The sequence below is a fragment of the Haliotis rubra genome, unplaced genomic scaffold (assembly GCF_003918875.1).
Source record: "Haliotis rubra isolate DU_JTF1 unplaced genomic scaffold, ASM391887v1 Scf413, whole genome shotgun sequence".
Taxonomy (NCBI): domain Eukaryota; kingdom Metazoa; phylum Mollusca; class Gastropoda; order Lepetellida; family Haliotidae; genus Haliotis; species Haliotis rubra.
In genome coordinates this window covers 748866-770497 of record NW_025767095.1, presented here as the reverse complement: position 1 = coordinate 770497, position 21632 = coordinate 748866, and the positions used below count along the sequence as shown (strand labels likewise).

The 21632-nt window shown below is 39.2% G+C and overlaps 2 protein-coding genes across 2 annotated transcripts; both read right to left on the bottom strand.

Annotated features, from left to right (window-relative positions):
• Window positions 1-420: 420 nt before the first annotated feature.
• On the bottom strand, window positions 421-1185 carry LOC124288162 (uncharacterized protein DKFZp434B061-like). The gene has a single exon (XM_046724741.1). It carries the CDS (start codon window positions 1183-1185, stop codon window positions 421-423), a length of 765 nt encoding a protein of 254 aa, XP_046580697.1.
• Window positions 1186-3292: 2107 nt separating this feature from the next.
• LOC124288170 (protein PIF-like) lies at window positions 3293-21261 on the bottom strand. Its single transcript, XM_046724749.1, has 9 exons — window positions 21238-21261; window positions 14741-14816; window positions 12533-12724; window positions 12214-12234; window positions 8847-9002; window positions 6859-7226; window positions 5977-6081; window positions 5572-5651; window positions 3293-3466 (listed from the first exon to the last, which is right to left on the bottom strand). The coding sequence occupies exons 2-7, from the start codon at window positions 14814-14816 to the stop codon at window positions 6046-6048; spliced, it is 849 nt and encodes a 282-aa protein (XP_046580705.1). The 5' UTR covers window positions 21238-21261; the 3' UTR covers window positions 3293-3466; window positions 5572-5651; window positions 5977-6045.
• Window positions 21262-21632: the final 371 nt, after the last annotated feature.

Below are 21632 nucleotides of genomic sequence, written 5' to 3'. Positions count from 1 at the left end.
ATTCATTGGCTTTTGGGGTGCCTTGGTGGTTGCCTTGGTAGGTGTGCCTTGTTGGGTGTTGGGTGGTGCCTTGGTGGTTGCCTTGGTAGGTGTGCCTTGATGGGTGGTGGGTGGTGCCTTGGTGGTTGCCTTGGTAGTCGTGCCTTGTTGGGTGGTGCCTGGTGGTTGTCTTGGTAGTGTCTTGGTAGTCGTGCCTTGTTGGGTGGTGCCTGGGTGGTGCCTTGGTGGTTGCCTTGGTAGGTTTGCCTTGTCGTTGCCTTGATTGCCTTGGTAGGGTGCCTTGGTGGGTGGTGCCCTGGTTGCCTTGGTAGGTTTGCCTTGTTAAGGTGGTGCCCTTGGTAGGTTTGCCTTGGTGGGTGGTGCCTTGGTGGTTGCCTGCCTTGGTAGGTGTGCCTTGTTGGATGGTGCCTTGGTGGTTGCCTAGGTAGGTGTGCCTTGTTGGGTAGTGCCTTGGTGGATGCCTTGGTAGTCGTGCCTTGTTGGGTGGTGCCTTGGTGGTTGCCTTGGTAGGTGTGCCTTGTTGGGTGCTGCCTTGATGGATGCCTTGGTAGGTGTGCCTTGTTGGGTGGTGCCTTGATGGATGCCTTGGTAGGTGTGCCTTGGGTGGGTGGTGCCCTGGTGGTTGCCTTGGTAGGTTTGCCTTGTTGGGTGGTGCCTTGATGGATGCCTTGGTAGGTTTGCCTTGTTGGGTGGTGCCTTGATGGATGCCTTGGTAGGTTTGCCTTGTTGGGTGGTGCCTTGGTGGTTGCCTTGGTAGGTGTGCCTTGTTGGGTGGTGCCTTGGTGGTTGCCTAGGTAGGTGTGCCTTGTTGGGTGGTGCCTTGGTGGATGCCTTGGTAGTCGTGCCTTGTTGGGTGGTGCCTTGGTGGTTGCCTTGGTAGGTGTGCCTTGTTGGGTGGTGCCTTGATGGATGCCTTGGTAGGTGTGCCTTGTTGGGTGGTGCCTTGATGGATGCCTTGGTAGGTGTGCCTTGTTGGGTGGTGCCTTGGTGGCTGCCTTGGTAGGTGTGCCTTGTTGGGTGGTGCCTTGGTGGTTGCCTTGGTAGGTGTGCCTTGTTGGGTGGTGCCTTGATGGATGCCTTGGTGGGCGCCGCCTTCTTCTGCTTCTTTTTTGGAGGTGAAACAAGAGCGGTTGCAGGGGTGGCCTTGGGAGGTATTCTTTCTCGAGGGATGGGCCTTGGCGTCATGTCTGTGACCTCTGGATGGAGACGGCACAGGTAAATGAATTTATACCTTTGTCGGCACTTGTGCACGTGCTTCTCGTACACCTGGCTGTTCCTCTCTTTGCACACCTCCCGTGTTTCAATGAGTATGATATTAGTTTTCGAGTTAGATTGCAATTCATCTGTCGCTTTTGAGCCAAACGGACTGCAGTAGTATGTGATATTATTGCCAGTACAGACGTGAATGTTATGTTCTTGCCAGTACAGACGTGAATGTGATGTTATTGCCAGGACAGACGTGAATGTGATGTTCTTGCCAGTACAGACGTGAATGTGATGTTATTGTCAGTACAGACGTGAATGTGATGTTATTGCCAGTACAGACGTGAATTTGATGTTATTGTCAGTACAGACGTGAATGTGATGTTATTGCCAGTACAGACGTGAATTTGATGTTATTGCCAGTACAGACGTGAATGTTATGTTCTTGCCAGTAAAGACGTGAATGTTATGTTCTTGCCAGTAAAGACGTGAATGTTATGTTCTTGCCAGTATAGACGTGAATGTGATGTTCTTGCCAGTAAAGACGTGAATGTTATGTTCTTGCCAGTATAGACGTGAATGTGATGTTCTTGCCAGTACAGACATGAATGTGATGTTATTGCCAGTACAGACGTGAATGTGATGTTATTGTCAGTACAGACGTGAATGTGATGTTATTGCCAGTACAGACGTGAATGGGATCCGGTTTATTCAGAGGAATCCACGCGCGTTTGATTGTGAAATTCAAGGACTGAAAATAATAGCCAAAGCTGTCTACACATAAAGTTTTCGGCATTGTCTGATTCAAGTATCTCCTGTAAAGGCAATACAGCAATAAACACAAATGAGTTGCCACATGTGTAGTTCATAGTGCATGCATTAGTCAACCTATCAGAAAACAGCCGTGCTGAATATCTCAAGTTTAACAGCAAACACTTCCCGAACAAAGTTCTGGGTTTTTTTCGAATACATTCTTGAACGTTCTCTTGCCAAGGTAAAGGTCACCAGGAAGCAACCCGCTTTGAAGTAGTCCCGTCCCAAGCGAGTTCCTGGAGTTGGCGAAAATAACATTCAATTGTGATTACACGTTAGCCAGTCAGAAAGTAGAATAACACAGACACACTTTGAAATCATTGTAAACAAACGTTTTTCGTATTTCTATCGGTCGATCTCTGGGGCGTGAATCATTTATCTGTGGAGTCGCTAATAATTATATAATCTCAATACCTCCAACAATATATTTTTTTATACATGTCCCCTATCAATATTATACGTCCGCTTCCTAAAGTTCAACGTGACCTGTACCATTCGGGTTTTCTTGTCATGTAAAATAGACATCAACGTTCGAGGTTAAGTAACGCCCTCTAGCACGGGACATATTTTATCAACAACTCTGAGCAAAAGTTCAATGAGTATGTTCGATTGTAACTGAAAACTTTAAGTTGTTGACACCAAAGCTAGGAGCTGCTGGGAGAGGTCAGGAGGTAAATGACGTTTGCGCCACTGCCATCTTCTACAGTCTTGTAACATTGTCATCTTTCATAAACATTCTTTTTTACTACACAGTAAGGCGTAGCTTTCTATGACCTGACAATGATGTTGTGTGAATAAAAGAACCTGATGGTGGTGATCTCTTCTGAGAGTATTACAGGCTGTGCTGCTTGAAGTATGTACTTAATTCCTAGGCAAATCTTGAGAGCGGCAAGTGTTGCCGGTAGGGAGGGGCAAGTGTTGCCGGTAGGGAGTGTCACGCTTACCTTTTCCCGAACACCTGGTGTCATCAGTGATTTCCGGTGATCTATTCTTATATTTTCTACAGGTTATTTTCTTACACCAAAAGGATCGTGTTTCTGCGGATAGTCAGCTTGTAAGGCTTCAGGTCAGGAATAGGCGATACTTTTCCTGGTTCCATGGAGTTACTGGTTTGGAGAAACCTTACACAGAAATAAGAGGCCTAATTGTCTCGACAAAACCGTTTCAGTGATAACAAGAAAATCTCTTCTGAAATAAATTAGGTTACTATTTTGGGTTCCAACGTTCATAAACAGTGATCTAAGTGGAATGTTCGCAACTAAAACACGAGGCAGTGGATGCTTGAAGGCGTTTATTGGGTTATCTGGTTGCTATGGTGTACAGCCCTGTGAAGGTGGGGCTTCCTTGAAGATCTGGGGTCAGGTCGAGTACACTGTCACGGCAGGGGTGTGGCTGGAGTCAGCTGTTGCCCATTGGTGAAACTATCAGGGTTACATTTCCAGACCTGAAGCTGAAACAAGTGCATCACGTGACTGTCATGACACAGGGAGGAAACTATCACTGCTTGGCTGCAGTCTGATGGTACGATCTGATCACAGTTAACAAACAAACAAGTTTCTATAATGGCTGCAGTCTCATGGTACGATCTGATCACAGTTAACAAACAAACCAGTTTCTATAATGGCTGCAGTCTCATGGTACGATCTGATCAGTTAACAAACAAACCAGTTTCTATAATGGCTGCAGTCTGATGGTACGATCTGATCACAGTTAACAAACAAACCAGTTTCTATAATGGCTGCGAGTCTCATGGTACCAGATGGCTGATCACAGTTAACAAACAAACCAGTTTCTATAATGGCTGCAGTCTCATGGTACGATCTGATCACAGTTAACAAACAAACCAGTTTCTATAATGGCTGCAGTCTCATGGTACGATCTGATCACAGTTAACAAACAAACCAGTTTCTATAATGGCTGATCAGTCTCATATAATGTACGAGTCTGAAATCACAGTTAACAAACAAACCAGTTTCAAATGGCTGCAAACCAGTTTCTATAATGGCTGCAGTCTGATGGTACGATCTGATCACAGTTAACAAACAAACCAGTTTCTATAATGGCTGCAGTCTGATGGTACGACCTGATCACAGTTAACAAACAAACCAGTTTCTATAATGGCTGCAGTCTGATGGTACGATCTGATCACAGTTAACAAACAAACCAGTTTCTATAATGGCTGCAGTCTGATGGTACGATCTGATCACAGTTAACAAACAAACCAGTTTCTATAATGGCTGCAGTCTGATGGTACGATCTGATCACAGTTAACAAACAAACCAGTTTCTATAATGGCTGCAGTCTGATGGTACGACCTGATCAGTTAACAAACAAACCAGTTTCTATAATGGCTGCAGTCTGATGGTACGACCTGATCAGTTAACAAACAAACCAGTTTCTATAATGGCTGCAGTCTGATGGTACGATCTGATCACAGTTAACAAACAAACCAGTTTCTATAATGGCTGCAGTCTGATGGTACGACCTGATCACAGTTAACAAACAAACCAGTTTCTATAATGGCTGCAGTCTGATGGTACGATCTGATCAGTTAACAAACAAACCAGTTTCTATAATGCAGTCTGATGGCTGCAGTCTGCATGGTACGATCTGATCAGTTAACAAACAAACCAGTTTCTATAATGGCTGCAGTCTCATGATGGTACGACCTGATCAGTTAACAAACAAACCAGTTTCTATAATGGCTGCAGTCTGATGGTACGATCTGATCAGTTAACAAACAAACCAGTTTCTATAATGGCTGCAGTCTGATGGTACGATCTGATCAGTTAACAAACAAACCAGTTTCTATAATGGCTGCAGTCTGATGGTACGACCTGATCAGTTAACAAACAAACCAGTTTCTATAATGGCTGCAGTCTGATGGTACGACCTGATCAGTTAACAAACAAACCAGTTTCTATAATGGCTGCAGTCTGATGGTACGATCTGATCAGTTAACAAACAAACCAGTTTCTATAATGGCTGCAGTCTGATGGTACGATCTGATCAGTTAACAAACAAACCAGTTTCTATAATGGCTGCAGTCTGATGGTACGATCTGATCAGTTAACAAACAAACCAGTTTCTATAATGGCTGCAGTCTGATGGTACGACCTGATCAGTTAACAAACAAACCAGTTTCTATAATGGCTGCAGTCTGATGGTACGACCCAGATCACTGATCACAATTAACAAACAAACCAGTTTCTATAATGGCTGCAGTCTGATGGTACGATCTGATCAGTTAACAAACAAACCAGTTTCTATAATGGCTGCAGTCTGATGGTACGATCTGATCAGTTAACAAACAAACCAGTTTCTATAATGGCTGCAGTCTGATGGTACGATCTGATCAGATCAGTTTCTATATTAACAAACAAACCAGTTTCTATAATGGCTGCAGTCTCATGGTACGATCTGATCAGTTAACAGACAAACCAGTTTCTATAATGGCTGCAGTCTGATGGAACGACCTGATCAGTTAACAAACAAACCAGTTTCTATAATGGCTGCAGTTACAAACATGACCTTGTCAGTGACGAGAAAACTTACATTCCACAGCAAACCCACGTAGTTTACTCTGTTGTATCCCTTCCCGATCGTCAGAGGGCACTTGGTGAGCTTGACTTTACCTGAAAGAGATCAGTTCCGTAACAAGGGGTAAAAGAGTTTGTTCGAGACATAGCAGGTTCAAGTCTTTAATGCCATCAATTTGTACTTGAAGTTCGTATTGGTAATTAAATGTTAAGTATATAATACCTTTGCACACACTGCCCAAGAACACTGCATAAATATACACAAGTACAAGATACCCACGTATACTCTACATAAATATACACAAGTACATGATACCCACGTATACACTACGAATAGAACGCTACGCAAGTATATGCGACACAAGTTTATGCTACAAGCAAATACGCTACATTATAGTTTACAAGTTGAAAGTATTCTCACCGTTGATTGGTATACTGTTGGAGTGTAGACCGTTAACAAGTATCAGTTTTCCCTTGTTAACCTTCACCGTTACCGGCAAAAGGGCAGGTTTGGTGTCGGGATGCCCTGACAGAACAAGGCTGCATATTGTCAAAGACTGAAACCATTTAGTAACTCAAGCAGACCATCATTCTCTTCCCACAGTGGTTAGTTACTCCTGTCATATCTTCCTACGTAGGAAGATATGACAAGTATGTTTCAATATGCGATTTTAAAACATTGACGCAATGACTGTTTCACGATGCAATATTAAAACATTGACGCAATGACTGTTTCACTATGCGATTTTAAAACATTGACGCAATGACTGTTTCACGATGCAATATTAAAACATTGACGCAATGACTGTTTCACTATGCGATTTTAAAACATTGACGCAATGACTGTTTCACTATGCAATATTAAAACATTGACGCAATGACTGTTTCACTATGCAATATTAAAACATTGACGCCATGACTACATCATTAAGCAGCACGACTATTGGCTCAGTGATTGCCACTCAGATATGTTCATTGAGACTCAGATGACATAGCTTGATGCTCCATGGCCGCGGAATGATCCGATGGCTGAAGTGGCCCCTACCCTACCCTACCCTACCCTACCCTACCCTACCCTACCCTACCCTACCCTACGCTACCCTACCCTACCCTACCCTACCCTACCCTACCCTACCCTACCCTACCCTACCCTACCCTACACCCTACCCTACCCTACCCTACCCTACCCTACCGCTACCCTACACTACGCTACGCTACACTACACTACACTACACTACACTACACTACACTACACTACACTACACTACTACAACGTACAGCGAGAACACCACGACATGCTTACTGTATTGGCGGAGCACAGCGTAAAGTTGTTGGAATTGGTTTCGATGTTGACACAAACTCTATCCTGAGCGTGGGTCACCTCCAAGGTCGGAGAAATGGAGTTACACACGCTGTTGCTGACAAGGACGCGAACGCCCGTCGAACCTGTTTGAGATCTGTAATTGAACCTTATCGTCCAGTTGTCCCCCAAATCGTTGTTCTTGAAAAAGGGGACACTGAGGTCGGCACTTCCATCAAAGCTGCAAGCCTTGTAACTCCTTCTCGGGACAGTGGCCAGAGTGACGTTAGTATTGGCCACCCAAAGCCAGTTGCCGGAGTGGTCGCTGATGTCCACATTGCAGGGAAGGTACAGCTCCTCCGTGCAGGCGGCTGTCAAACATTACATACACTTCATGGAACAGAGTGCTCATCATTAGAGGACACCTTCAACAGCAGGAAACAGGATTATATATATGTTACATTTTAACTATTTCATATGTGACGCAAGATACGTATGACGCAAAAGTTTAGATGGGATTCACACGAGCACTGCCGCTGATATATACACTTTGCAAAAAACGAAACACATACGCCATTTTTAGAAGAAATTATTGCGTTAGTTTAAGAGCAATTATTTCCTGTAATTTCATTGGTAAGGTGAAAATTCACACGTCTATAGACAAAGAGATCGCTAACACAACAGCAGCATTTATTGTTGTGTTTCTGTATACTTGAGTCCACAAGATGGCGTCAAAGTCAGTACTTTGTATGGCCACCATTGGCAGCAATTGCTGCTCGGTACCGTCTCGGCATAGACTGGATAAGTCGACGAAGTCGCTCTTGCGGAATTTTTCCCGACTATTCCTGCAATGTATTGGCCACTTGTGGAAGTGTCTGAGGCGTGTTTTGACGTTGACGTACACGTCGATCGAGTTCATCCCATAGAATTTCTGTCGGGTTTAGATCTGCTGATCGGGAAGGTCATGGCAAGACATTGACGTTGGAATTGGCAAGGTAGCGGGCCGTAACGCGTTCTGTATGTGAAGTAGCCTTGTCATGCTGCAACAACTCCCTCTGTCGGTTCATAATCGGAAGCATGTGACGCAAGGACTTCGTTGATGTACCGATTTGCTGTCAAATTACCCTGAGCTGGATATCGAGCCCCACACCATGACACTGTCTCCACCGAATCTGTCGACCTGTCAAATGCAACTAGGTGCAAAACTTTCATTTCACCACCGAACCAGAATCGCCTCCAGTTTCAAAGGTTCCAATTCCGGACTCTACATCATCGACAGCGATTGCGCCGATGGAAGTCTATCAAAACAGTAGCGACGACTGGCCTTCTTGGTCGAATCCCCACGCAATCGATTCCTGACAGTTTCGTCGGAAATTCTTCGCAAACCAGGGATGCGCTGTGCAGTCTAGATGACCCAAGTGAACAACCCAGATACATGGGTCCTGAGCTTTGGTGGTCACTCTCTGACGGCCGCTTCTCGGGCTATCTTGGGCGGAATTGGTCTGCAGAAAAGGATCCCGAAGGAGAGATATGGTGCTCTGGTGAACGTTGAAATGTTGGGCAACTGCAGACTGCGAGTCCCCAGGTTCAAGGCTGTCTATGGTTATGTTTTGATTGGCGGCACTCAGACGAGGCATGATGATTTCCACTTTCCCAGGCAAAAACGAATGACAAAATTAAACACAACGCTTGCCTTTTTATAGTGATCGATACCGCATCCGATTCCGCTTCTGCATTTTACTTTTCATGTTTTCTTGGTGACGTGTTTGCGAATATTTCTTCAAACACTTCTAAAACAAGGGGAAAGTTCAAAATTGTCGCGTTTTGGCACTGAAGCCGTTTACAATCACACATAGATGACGTTTTGGAAAGAAATAAGTTACACTTGTTTTGTTTTTGTCAGTGCTACATGAATCCAATATTCTCAAAATCACTTATGCGTTTCTATTTTTTGAATAGTATATATAGTAGAGAGTATATCAGTCCCTTACGTGGGCCTCGGGTGGTGGTTGTGGTTATGTCACATTTACAGCTGGTTGCGTTGTAGAGAGTTCCTGGTGCGCAGTTCATGTTGAACACATTTCCGTTTGCTGTCACCAGGAAACCAGCTGGGTTGGCTGTGTCTACACTGTTGACAAGACACGGATCTGTTGAACAAATACAAGTTTGGGGTAACATAGAAATATAAGTGTGATTTAGAAACATACAGCAGAGAGTGGTCTGGTTATTCTGGCACAGTCAGATTATCATCAGTTCTGGTAACCTTGCCCCCTCTACACGCAGCCCAGACAACAAATGGGACTTCTCTTGAGACGCGTTCCCAAGTCGAACCAACGAAGGACTTCCCTGAGAATATGGAGACTCTCATACACTGCCTTCTTCATTACCCAGAGAGTCAGAAGAGCATTGGTGGAAAACGCGGGCACTCTTCTGATCTACGCCAAGAGATGAGGATGTACGAAATAAATTGGGAAGTGACTGGTAAATGGGCAGGAGAAAGAAAGTTTTCTTTTTCACTTTTAAGACCAGCCAACTTTATCTAGGTGAAGTTGTCGGTTGGATAGTTATTATGTCCATATGTAACCGGTGCTTAAAGTTTGTCTTGAATTACTTATTATCTATTTCATATTTGTATATAGTATCATGTGAAGTCTTCCCGATTATGTGGACTCATACAGATATGCCGTTAGATACACTGATCCATCTAGATATACCGTTAGACTCACTCATCCATCTGGATATGCCGTTAGACTCCCTCATCCATCTAGATATGCCGTTAGACTCCCTCATCCATCTAGATATACCGTTAGACTCACTCATCCATCTGGATATGCCGTTAGACTCACTCATCCATCTAGATATGCCGTTAGACTCCCTCATCCATCTATATATACCGTTAGACTCACTCATCCATCTAGATATACCGTTAGATACACTCATCCATCTAGATATACCGATAGATACACTGATCCATCTAGATATACCGTTAGATACACTCATACATCTATATATACCGTTAGATACACTCATCCATCTAGATATACCGTTAGATACACTCATACATCTATATATACCGTTAGATACATCCTTCTAGATATACCGTTAGATACACTCACACATCTAGATATACCGTTAGATACACTGATCCATCTGATCCATCTATATATACCGTTAGATACACTCATCCTTCTAGATATACCGTTAGACTCACTCATACATGTAGATATACCGTTAAATACACTCACCCATCTAGATATATCGTTAGATACACTCATCCATCTAGATATACCGTTAGACTCACTCATCCATCTGGATATACCGTTAGATACACTGATCCATCTAGATGTACCGTTAGATACACTCATCAATCTAGATATGCCGTTAGATACACTCATACATAGTGAATACTACACGAGGTCTCATTACATACGAATTATATGAAACGAGTGTCCTTCCTATGGTATCTGACCGAGCGAAAGCGATGTCAGATAACATAGGAAGGCCACGAGTTTCGTATAATTCGTATGTAATGATACCGAGTGTGGTATTTTATTTATTACCCACGTCTTACATGCATTAAATTGACAAAATAGCGTATTTTTGTTAATATATTGGTTTCAAACCGAAACAGGTTTCATAAAGGGGTTGCGGAAGAGTTTTGTTCAGTAGTACAATATTTGCATGACGTCACACCAAAATGACGTCACTGCCTTGGTAACCGACGTCACGATGCATGTCAGTTGTCATCGCTTCGAACAGCCTCCTACAGTAAACTACTCCGTAGCTTCCCGTTTCTTGGTTTGCAGTTGCTTCATTCGGCTAACATCACTGGTGGAAACATTGCGTTTATGTTTTTCGACGGATATAATGTCTCAGCTCGACTCGCAATTAAACAGCGACACGGCAACATTCTCGATGTTTACATTCCCACAATGCATTTAAGTTGTAGAATGAATGAATTCACGTGTTTGTTATGAATGAAAAAATAGTTACGTCAGAATGTGACCTAATTGAGAGGTCATCGGTTATACAATCAAATCGTTAGAATCTCAGGTCAAGTCGTTACGACACAGGTCAACGCGATACGACACACGTGTGACGTACGAGATTAGTATGCAACTACTCATACGTTGACCACGTGGGTAATAAATCTAGATATGCCGTTGGATACACTGATCCATCTAGATATGCCGTTAGATACACTGATCCATCTAGATATGCCGTTAGATACACTCATCCATCTAGATATGCCGTTAGATACACTCATCCATCTAGATATACCGTTAGATACACTCATACATCTAGATATGCCGTTAGATACACTCATCCATCTAGATATGCCGTTAGATACACTGATCCATCTAGATATGCCGTTAGATACACTCATACATCTATTTATACCGTTAGATACACTCATCCATCTAGATATGCCGTTAGATACACTCATCCATCTAGATATACCGTTAGATACACTGATCCATGTAGATATGCCGTTAGATACACTCATCAATCTAGATATGCCGTTAGATACACTCATCCATCTAGACATGCCGTTAGATACACTCATCCATCTAGATATGCCGTTAGATACACTCATCCATCTAGATATGCCGTTAGATACACTCATCCATCTAGATATACCGTTAGATACACTCATCCATCTAGATATACCGTTAGATACACTGATCCATCTAGATATGCCGTTAGATACACTCATCCATCTAGATATGCCGTTAGATACACTGATCCATCTAGATATGCCGTTAGATACACTCATCCATCTAGATATACCGTTAGATACACTCATCCATAGATATACCGTTAGATACACTCATCCATCTAGATATACCGTTAGATACACTCATCCATCTAGATATACCGTTAGATACACTGATCCATCTAGATATGCCGTTAGATACACTGATCCATCTAGATATGCCGTTAGATACACTGATCCATCTAGATATGCCGTTAGATACACTCATCCATCTAGATATGCCGTTAGATACACTCATCCATCTAGATATACCGTTAGATACACTCATCCATCTAGATATGCCGTTAGATACACTCATACATCTAGATATACCGTTAGATACACTCATCCATCTAGATATGCCGTTAGATACACTCATACATCTATATATGCCGTTAGATACACTGATCCATCTAGATATGCCGTTAGATACACTCATCCATCTAGATATACCGTTTCCTACTGACAATCGGTGACTACTTCTTGTTCCAGTATTGTATATAGTAACGCTGATAATGTATAAGTTATTACATATTTCTGTAATCTGTATTGAATGATGTATGATGTGTTGCCGTAAAGACGAGCGGTGAGACGTTACTTACTTGGTGTGGTAGTGGGCGATGCTGAAACAACAAGTGTAACACGTATTTTATATACATCCATGTTGTTTGCTTTGCATTCTAAAAGGCGGTCTTCATTGCATGCAGTCTGGTTAAGGTGCAGAGCCTTGTTTGTAGATGTATTAAGGCACAAGGAGCTTGAATAGCGTATGTGAAGATATTCTACACTTGCATATACTTACTATACCTGTGTGTACAGGTGTTACAGTGGGGTGTTAACGCAAGAGTGAAATGTACAAATTGGCGAAGGTGATATAAAGGTGTACACATAAACTTTGACAGAATCTTAATAACGACTTACTAGGGTAGGTACATGACTGGTCAACTACACAGGACCAGATATCGTGGTTCCAGGTCATCCCCGATGGACAACGCAGGAGGGTGTACTTTCCGGTGGTGTTGTCACATTCGTAAAAGGCATCGCAGATAGTTGGGTGCTTCACGAAGCCGGCTCCTCCCTTGTACACGCAGTCGCCACACACAGATGTGAAGCCTGTAACAAAGGACACAGTCGCCACACACAGATGTAAAGCCTGTGAGAAGTCACGACATACAGGAGTCTGTAACAAATCCTCCGTCACCACAAGCACACGTGGAATCTGTAACTGGTGACGCATTCAAAACACACATGTGTAGTCTGTAACAACGCATACATTCACTACAAACATAAATAGGAAATATATGCCTAAATCATTCACCTGAACGTTTCAACCTACATTATGAGTAAGTGTTTATCGACTACATTATGAGTATGTGTTTATCGACAACATCATGAGTAAGTGTTTATCGACCACATCATGACTATGTGTTTATCGACCACATCATGACTATGTGTTAATCGACAACATCATGAATATGTGTTTATCGACAACATCATGACTATGTGTTTATCGACTACATCATGAGCAAGTGTTTATCGACTACATCATGAGTATATGTTTATCGACTACATCATGACTATGTTTATCGACCACATCATGACTATGTGTTAATCGACAACATCATGAATATGTGTTTATACAAAAGTGAGTAAGTGTTTATCGACTACATCATGAGTAATGTTTATCGACTACATCATGAGTATGTGTTTATCGACTGACATCATGAGTAAGTGTTTATCGACTACATCATGACTATGTGTTTATCGACTACATCATGAGTAAGTGTTTATCGACTACATCAGGAGTATGTGCTTATCGACTACATCAGGAGTATGTGTTTATCGACTACATCATGAGTATGTGTTTATCGACTACATCATGAGTATGTGTTTATCGACTACATCATGAGTATGTGTTTATCGACTACATCATGAGTAAGTGTTTATCGACTACATCAGGAGTATGTGCTTATCGACTACATCAGGAGTATGTGTTTATCGACTACATCATGACTATGTGTTTATCGACTACATCATGAGTATGTGTTTATCGACTACATCAGGAGTATGTGTTTATCGACTACATCATGAGTATGTGTTTATCGAGTGTGAAATATCCGTTAAACTAAGTTCGGCCTTACTACAATCTCAATGGTAGAGAGATAGGAAACGTAGAAAAAGGACTTTACTGAGGAGAGATTAGTGCAGAAATAAGCAGTGCGGTTTTTTTCGAAAGTGGCCATTACTGAGAAAGTGTAATCCCAAATATAACATACGTTACACTTGACCACTTTCCAAAATGGCATTGTGTATTTCATAGCTTTCGGCCGTGGGAGCCGTGCCAAATAACACTTATCAGAGGGGTACACAAAGTCCGCCGTCTAGACTACCAGTTGTCCGACTTTCGTCTTTGTGGAAGCCGCGGTGGCTGAGCGGTCTAGGCGTCTGACTTTCTGAGCTGGCGATGAGGTGCCTGACTCTGAGGGTGTGGGTTCGAATCCCGGATGGGACTCAACCCAAAAAGTACGAGTAAACATGCTTTTCTGGATATCCTATAACACATTCCACAGAATATGCTATTTGCCATTCTGGAAATTTTAGGGATACAGAGTCACAGCCTAAAAACATTGTTTTTCTATTTCCGCCAATACTTTAATTATACTCGTCTAGTTATATCACACAACCATATGATATCAAGCTATACTCATGTCTAGTTATATATTTATATAACACAACCATATGATATCTAGCTATCCTAGTTTATGGTTATACAACACGACCATATGCTATCTAGTTATACTCATGTCTAGTTATATAGCACAACCATATGATATCTAGCTATCATCATGTCTGGTTATATAACACAACCTTATGTTGTCTAGCTATACTCATGTCTGGTTATATAACTAAACCATGCGATATCTAGCTATACTCATGTCTGGTTATATAACACAACCATGTGATATCTAGCTATACTCATGTCTGGTTATATAACACAACCTTATGTTGTCTAGCTATACTCATGTCTGGTTATATAACACAACCATGTGATATCTAGCTATACTCATGTCTGGTTATATAACACAACCTTATGACATCAAGAAACATCACTCGGACTTAGCCACCTACTGCTTGCGTTGATGGAACAGCAGAATGTAACAAGCACAATGAGACCAAGCGCCCGTCCTGAGATGTATCTCGTCATCTGGAAACAAGACGTCAATGCAGATATATACAGTCATCACGGTATCGCTCTTTGAAATCTTGGTAAAAGAAGTATGCTCGATTGAATCTAAACAATTGTCGAATGTAAACACCAAAGGCTTGAGCTGTTGGAATATTTCTCGACATGAAAAGAAAGTTGACTATAGGAAAGTTGAAATCATTCCTTTTATCATACAGCTTGGTGGAGAGTTTGTTGTCCCTCAGAATCTGCAGTGATCTAAATAGAAAGACGTGAGGTGATATCAATTGTCGCCTTGAAATTCAAGCTCAGGTGGGTTAATAAGACTTAGTGTAAGGGGATTGGCTATTTGATGGTTATTGAACGATATCAAATCATCGATATACCTGAAGTTTAAGATGAACATCTTAGCCAAATTACCTTGTTTTGATTTTGCTAACACAAGCAGAAATTCTGATCCATATGCATAAAGAAACAGATCAGCAAGGAGGGAAGCACAGTTGGTGCCGATGAGGATGCCTATGTCTTAGCGAAATGTTTTACCTCCCAATTGTATCAATGAGAAAGCATTTCACATATTGTATTCTCGGTAAACCTCAAACAACATTTGCTTCATTTTTGACAAATTGTCCTGAACCTCTGAAGATAGATATATTTGTATATCTGTGTTCACCACGTTTGTGTACAAATGCCCCATGGATCAAGGACTGAATGTTTTCCTTAAGTTTGTCATGTGGGATAGTAGTGGGATAGTGCAGCGTTCAAAATCAATCGATCGCAAAATTTCTTGTAGAGATAAATAATGTAAATCTATAATATGCTCAAGAACTATCGAGAAATACATAACATAAATCTATAATATGCCCATGAACTATCGGGAAATACATAACATAAATCTATAACTATATCCATGAACTATCGGGAAAGACATAACATAAATCTATAACTATATCCATGAACTATCGGGAAACACATAACATAAATCTATAATATGCCCATGAACTATCAGGAAATACATAGCATAAATCTATAATATATCCATGAACTATCGGGAAAGACATAACATAAATCTATAACTATACCCAAGAACTATCGGGGAACACATAACATAAATCTATAATATGCTCAAGAACTATAGAGAAATACATAACATAAATCTATAATATGCCCATGAACTATCGGGAAATACATAACATAAATCTATAACTATATCCATGAACTATCGGGAAAGACATAACATAAATCTATAACTATATCCATGAACTATCGGGAAACACATAACATAAATCTATAATATGCCCATGAACTATCAGGAAATACATAGCATAAATCTATAATATATCCATGAACTATCGGGAAAGACATAACATTACTCTATAACTATACCCATGAACTATCGGGGAACACATAACATAAATCTATAATATGCCCATGAACTATCGGGAAACACATAACATAAATGTATAATATGCCCATGAACTATCGGGAAACACATAACATAAATCTATAATATGCCCATGAACTATCGGGAAACACATAACATAAATCTATAATATGCCCATGAACTATCGGGAAATACATAACATAAATCTATAATATGCCCATGAACTATCGGGAAACACATAACATAAATCTATAACTATACCCATGAACTATCAGGAAATACATAGCATAAATCTATAATATGCCTATGAACTATCAGGAAATACATAGCATAAATCTATAATATGTCCATCAACTATCAGGAAATACATAACATAAATCTATAATATGCCCATGAACTATCAGGAAATACATAGCATAAATCTATAATATGCACATGAACTATCAGGAAACACATAGCATATATCTATAATATGCCCATGAACTATCAGGAAACACATAACATAAATCTATAATATGCCCATGAACTATCAGGAAACACATAACATAAATCTATAATATGCCCATGAACTATAAGGAAACACATAGCATAAATCTATAATATATCCATGAACTATCAGGAAATACATAGCATAAATCTATAATATGCCCATGAACTATCAGGAAATACATAACATAAATCTATAATATGCCCATGAACTATCAGGAAACACATAACATAAATCTATAATATGCCCATGAACTATAAGGAAACACATAGCATAAATCTATAATATATCCATGAACTATCAGGAAATACATAGCATAAATCTATAATATGCCCATGAACTATCAGGAAATACATAGCATAAATCTATAATATGTCCAAGAACTATCAGGAAACACATAGCATAAATCTATAATATGCCCATGAACTATCGGGAAAGACATAACATAAATCTATAATATGCCCATGAACTATCGGGAAACACATAACATAAATCTATAATATGCCCATGAACTATAAGGAAACACATAACATAAATCTATAATATATCCATGAACTATCGGGAAACACATAACATAAATCTATAATATATCCATGAACTATCAGGAAACAAATAACATAAATGTATAATATGCCCATGAACTATCGGGAAACACATAACATAAATCTATAATATGCCCATGAACTATCGGGAAACACATAACATAAATCTATAATATATCCATGAACTATCAGGAAACAAATAGCATAAATGTATAATATGCCCATGAACTATCGGGAAACACATAACATAAATCTATAATATGCCCATGAACTATCGGGAAACACATAACATAAATCTATAATATGCCCATGAACTATCGGGAAACACATAACATAAATCTATAATATGCCCATGAACTATCGGGAAACACATAACATAAATCTATAATATGCCCATGAACTATCGGGAAACACATAACATAAATCTATAATATGCCCATGAACTATCGGGAAACACATAACATAAACCTATAATATGCCCGTGAACTATCGGGAAACACATAACATAAATCTATAATATATCCATGAACTATCAGGAAATACATAGCATAAATCTATAATATGCCCATGAACTATCAGGAAATACATAACATAAATCTATAATATATCCATGAACTATCAGGAAATACATAGCATAAATCTATAATATACCCATGAACTATCAGGAAATACATAGCATAAATCTATAATATGCCCATGAACTATCGGGAAAGACATAACATTAATCTATAACTATACCCATGAACTATCGGGGAACACATAACATAAATCTATAATATGCCCATGAACTATCAGGAAATATATGGCATAAATCTATAATGTATCCATGAACTATCGGGAAACACATAACATAAATCTATAACTATACCCATGAACTATCGGGAAACACATAACATAAATCTATAATATGCCCATGAACCATCAGGAAATACATAGCATAAATCTATAATATGCCCATGAACTATCGGGAAACACATAACATAAATCTATAATATATCCATGAACTATCAGGAAATACATAGCATAAATCTATAATATGCCCATGAACTATAAGGAAACACATAGCATAAATCCATAATATGCCCATGAACTATCGGGAAACACATAACATAAATCTATAATATATCCATGAACTATCGGGAAATACATAGCATAAATCTATAATACGCCCATCAACTATAAGGAAACACATAGCATAAATCTATAATATATTCATGAACTATCAGGAAATACATAGCATAAATCTATCATATGCCCATGAACTATCGGGAAACACATAACATAAATCTATAATATGCCCATGAACTATCGGGAAACACATAACATAAATCTATAACTATACCCATGAACTATCGGGAAAGACATAACATAAATCTATAATATGTCCAAGAACTATCAGGAAACACATAGCATAAATCTATAATATGCCCATGAACTAACAGGAAACACATAACATAAATCTATAATATGCCCATGAACTATCAGGAAACACATAACATAAATCTATAATATGCCCATGAACTATCGGGAAACACATAACATAAATCTATAATATGCCCATGAACTATCGGGAAACACATAACATAAATCTATTATATGCCCATGAACTATCGGGAAACACATAACATAAATCTATAATATGCCCATGAACTATCGGGAAACACATAACATAAATCTATAATATATCCATGAACTATCAGGAAACAAATAACATAAATGTATAATATGCCCATGAACTATCGGGAAACACATAACATAAATCTATAATATGCCCATGAACTATCGGGAAACACATAACATAAATCTATAATATGCCCATGAACTATCGGAAACACATAACATAAATCTATAATATGCCCATGAACTATCGGGAAACACATAACATAAATCTATAATATGCCCATGAACTATCGGGAAACACATAACATAAATCTATAATATGCCCATGAACTATCGGGAAACACATAACATAAATCTATAATATGCCCATGAACTATCGGGAAACACATAACATAAATCTATAATATATCCATGAACTATCAGGAAATACATAGCATAAATCTATAATATGCCCATGAACTATCAGGAAATACATAACATAAATCTATAACATATCCATGAACTATCGGGAAATACATAGCATAAATCTATAATATGCCCATGAACTATCGGGGAAATACATAACATAAATCTATAATATATCCATCAACTATCAGGAAATACATAGGATAAATCTATGATATGCCCATGAACTATCGGGAAACACATAACATATATCTATAATATGCCCATGAACTATCGGGAAACACATAACATAAATCTATAATATGCCCATGAACTATCGGGAAACACATAACATAAATCTATAATATGCCCATGAACTATCGGGAAACACATAACATAAATCTATAATATGCCCATGAACTATCGGGAAACACATAACATAAATGTATAATATGCCCATGAACTATCGGGAAACACATAACATAAATCTATAATATGCCCATGAACTATCGGGAAACACATAACATAAATCTATAATATGCCCATGAACTATCGGGAAACACATAACATAAATCTATAATATATCCATGAACTATCAGGAAATACATAGCATAAATCTATAATATGTCCATCAACTATCAGGAAATACATAGCATAAATCTATAATATGCCCATGAACTATCAGGAAATACATAGCATAAATCTATAATATGCCCATGAACTATAAGGAAACACATAGCATAAATCTATAATATGCCCATGAACAATCAGGAAACACATAACATAAATGTATAATATGCCCATGAACTATCGGGAAACACATAACATAAATCTATAATATATCCATGAACTATCAGGAAACAAATAACATAAATGTATAATATGCCCATGAACTATCGGGAAACACATAACATAAATCTATAATATGCCCATGAACTATCGGGAAACACATAACATAAATCTATAATATGCCCATGAACTATCGGGAAACACATAACATAAATCTATAATATGCCCATGAACTATTGGGAAACACATAACATAAATCTATAATATGCCCATGAACTATCGGGAAACACATAACATAAATCTATAATATGCCCATGAACTATCGGGAAACACATAACATAAATCTATAATATGCCCATGAACTATCGGGAAACACATAACATCAATCTATAATATATCCATGAACTATCAGGAAATACATAGCATAAATCTATAATATGCCCATGAACTATCAGGAAATACATAACATAAATCTATAATATATCCATGAACTATCGGGAAATACATAGCATAAATCTATAATATGCCCATGAACTATCGGGAAACACATAACATAAATCTATAATATATCCATGAACTATCGGGAAATACATAGCATAAATCTATGATATGCCCATGAACTATCGGGAAACACATAACATAAATCTATAATATGCCCATGAACTATCGGGAAACACATAACATAAATCTATAATATGCCCATGAACTATCGGGAAACACATAACATAAATCTATAATATGCCCATGAACTATCGGGAAACACATAACATAAATCTATAATATGCCCATGAACTATCGGGAAACACATAACATAAATCTATAATATGCCCATGGACTATCGGGAAACACATAACATAAATCTACAATATGCCCATGAACTATCGGGAAACACATAACATAAATCTATAATATGCCCATGAACTATCGGGAAATACATAACATAAATCTATAATATATCCATCAACTATCAGGAAATACATAGCATAAATCTATAATATGCCCTTTCTAGACGTTGGGGACATAGCTCTGGTCTACCTATAAGAAAATTATAAAAATTAGAACTCGCCCATTCACAAGAGGGATCAGACATGGACATTTGTATTGATTATCTCCCCAAAACCTGTGAATTAATGTCATTTGTTGATAAAATGGCGAACTGATCATCAGTTTGCGATGGCCGGATGACCCACGTTTCTGTCATGTGAGATATATAAGAGACAAAGATAAGCAACCTACCTTGGATCTCCCTGCGTCCCGTCTGCCGGGCAGTGACGGTCTGTTGGCTTTATATATCCTGGCAATGTAAGTATTTTTTAAATCAATGATTCATTCATATTTTACTCTCGAAATATCAATTTTATCTCCTTATATTTTTACATAAGTAATGCACGTCACGTTGGAATACATCCTGAAAAATCAGGTCCGCTAGTCAATCTCGTCCTATCTGTTAATATGATACCATCTCGGCACTGTTTACTGAATGTTTATCAGGTACTAGCCCCGAGTAATACACCACGGATCCTGACTGACTGCACCAGGAGCAAACACTGCATAAAGATCAGGTTTAATACTTTAAGCAATACATACCAACCGTGTTTGGCTGCCACTGTGGGACACCTGTGTACATTACT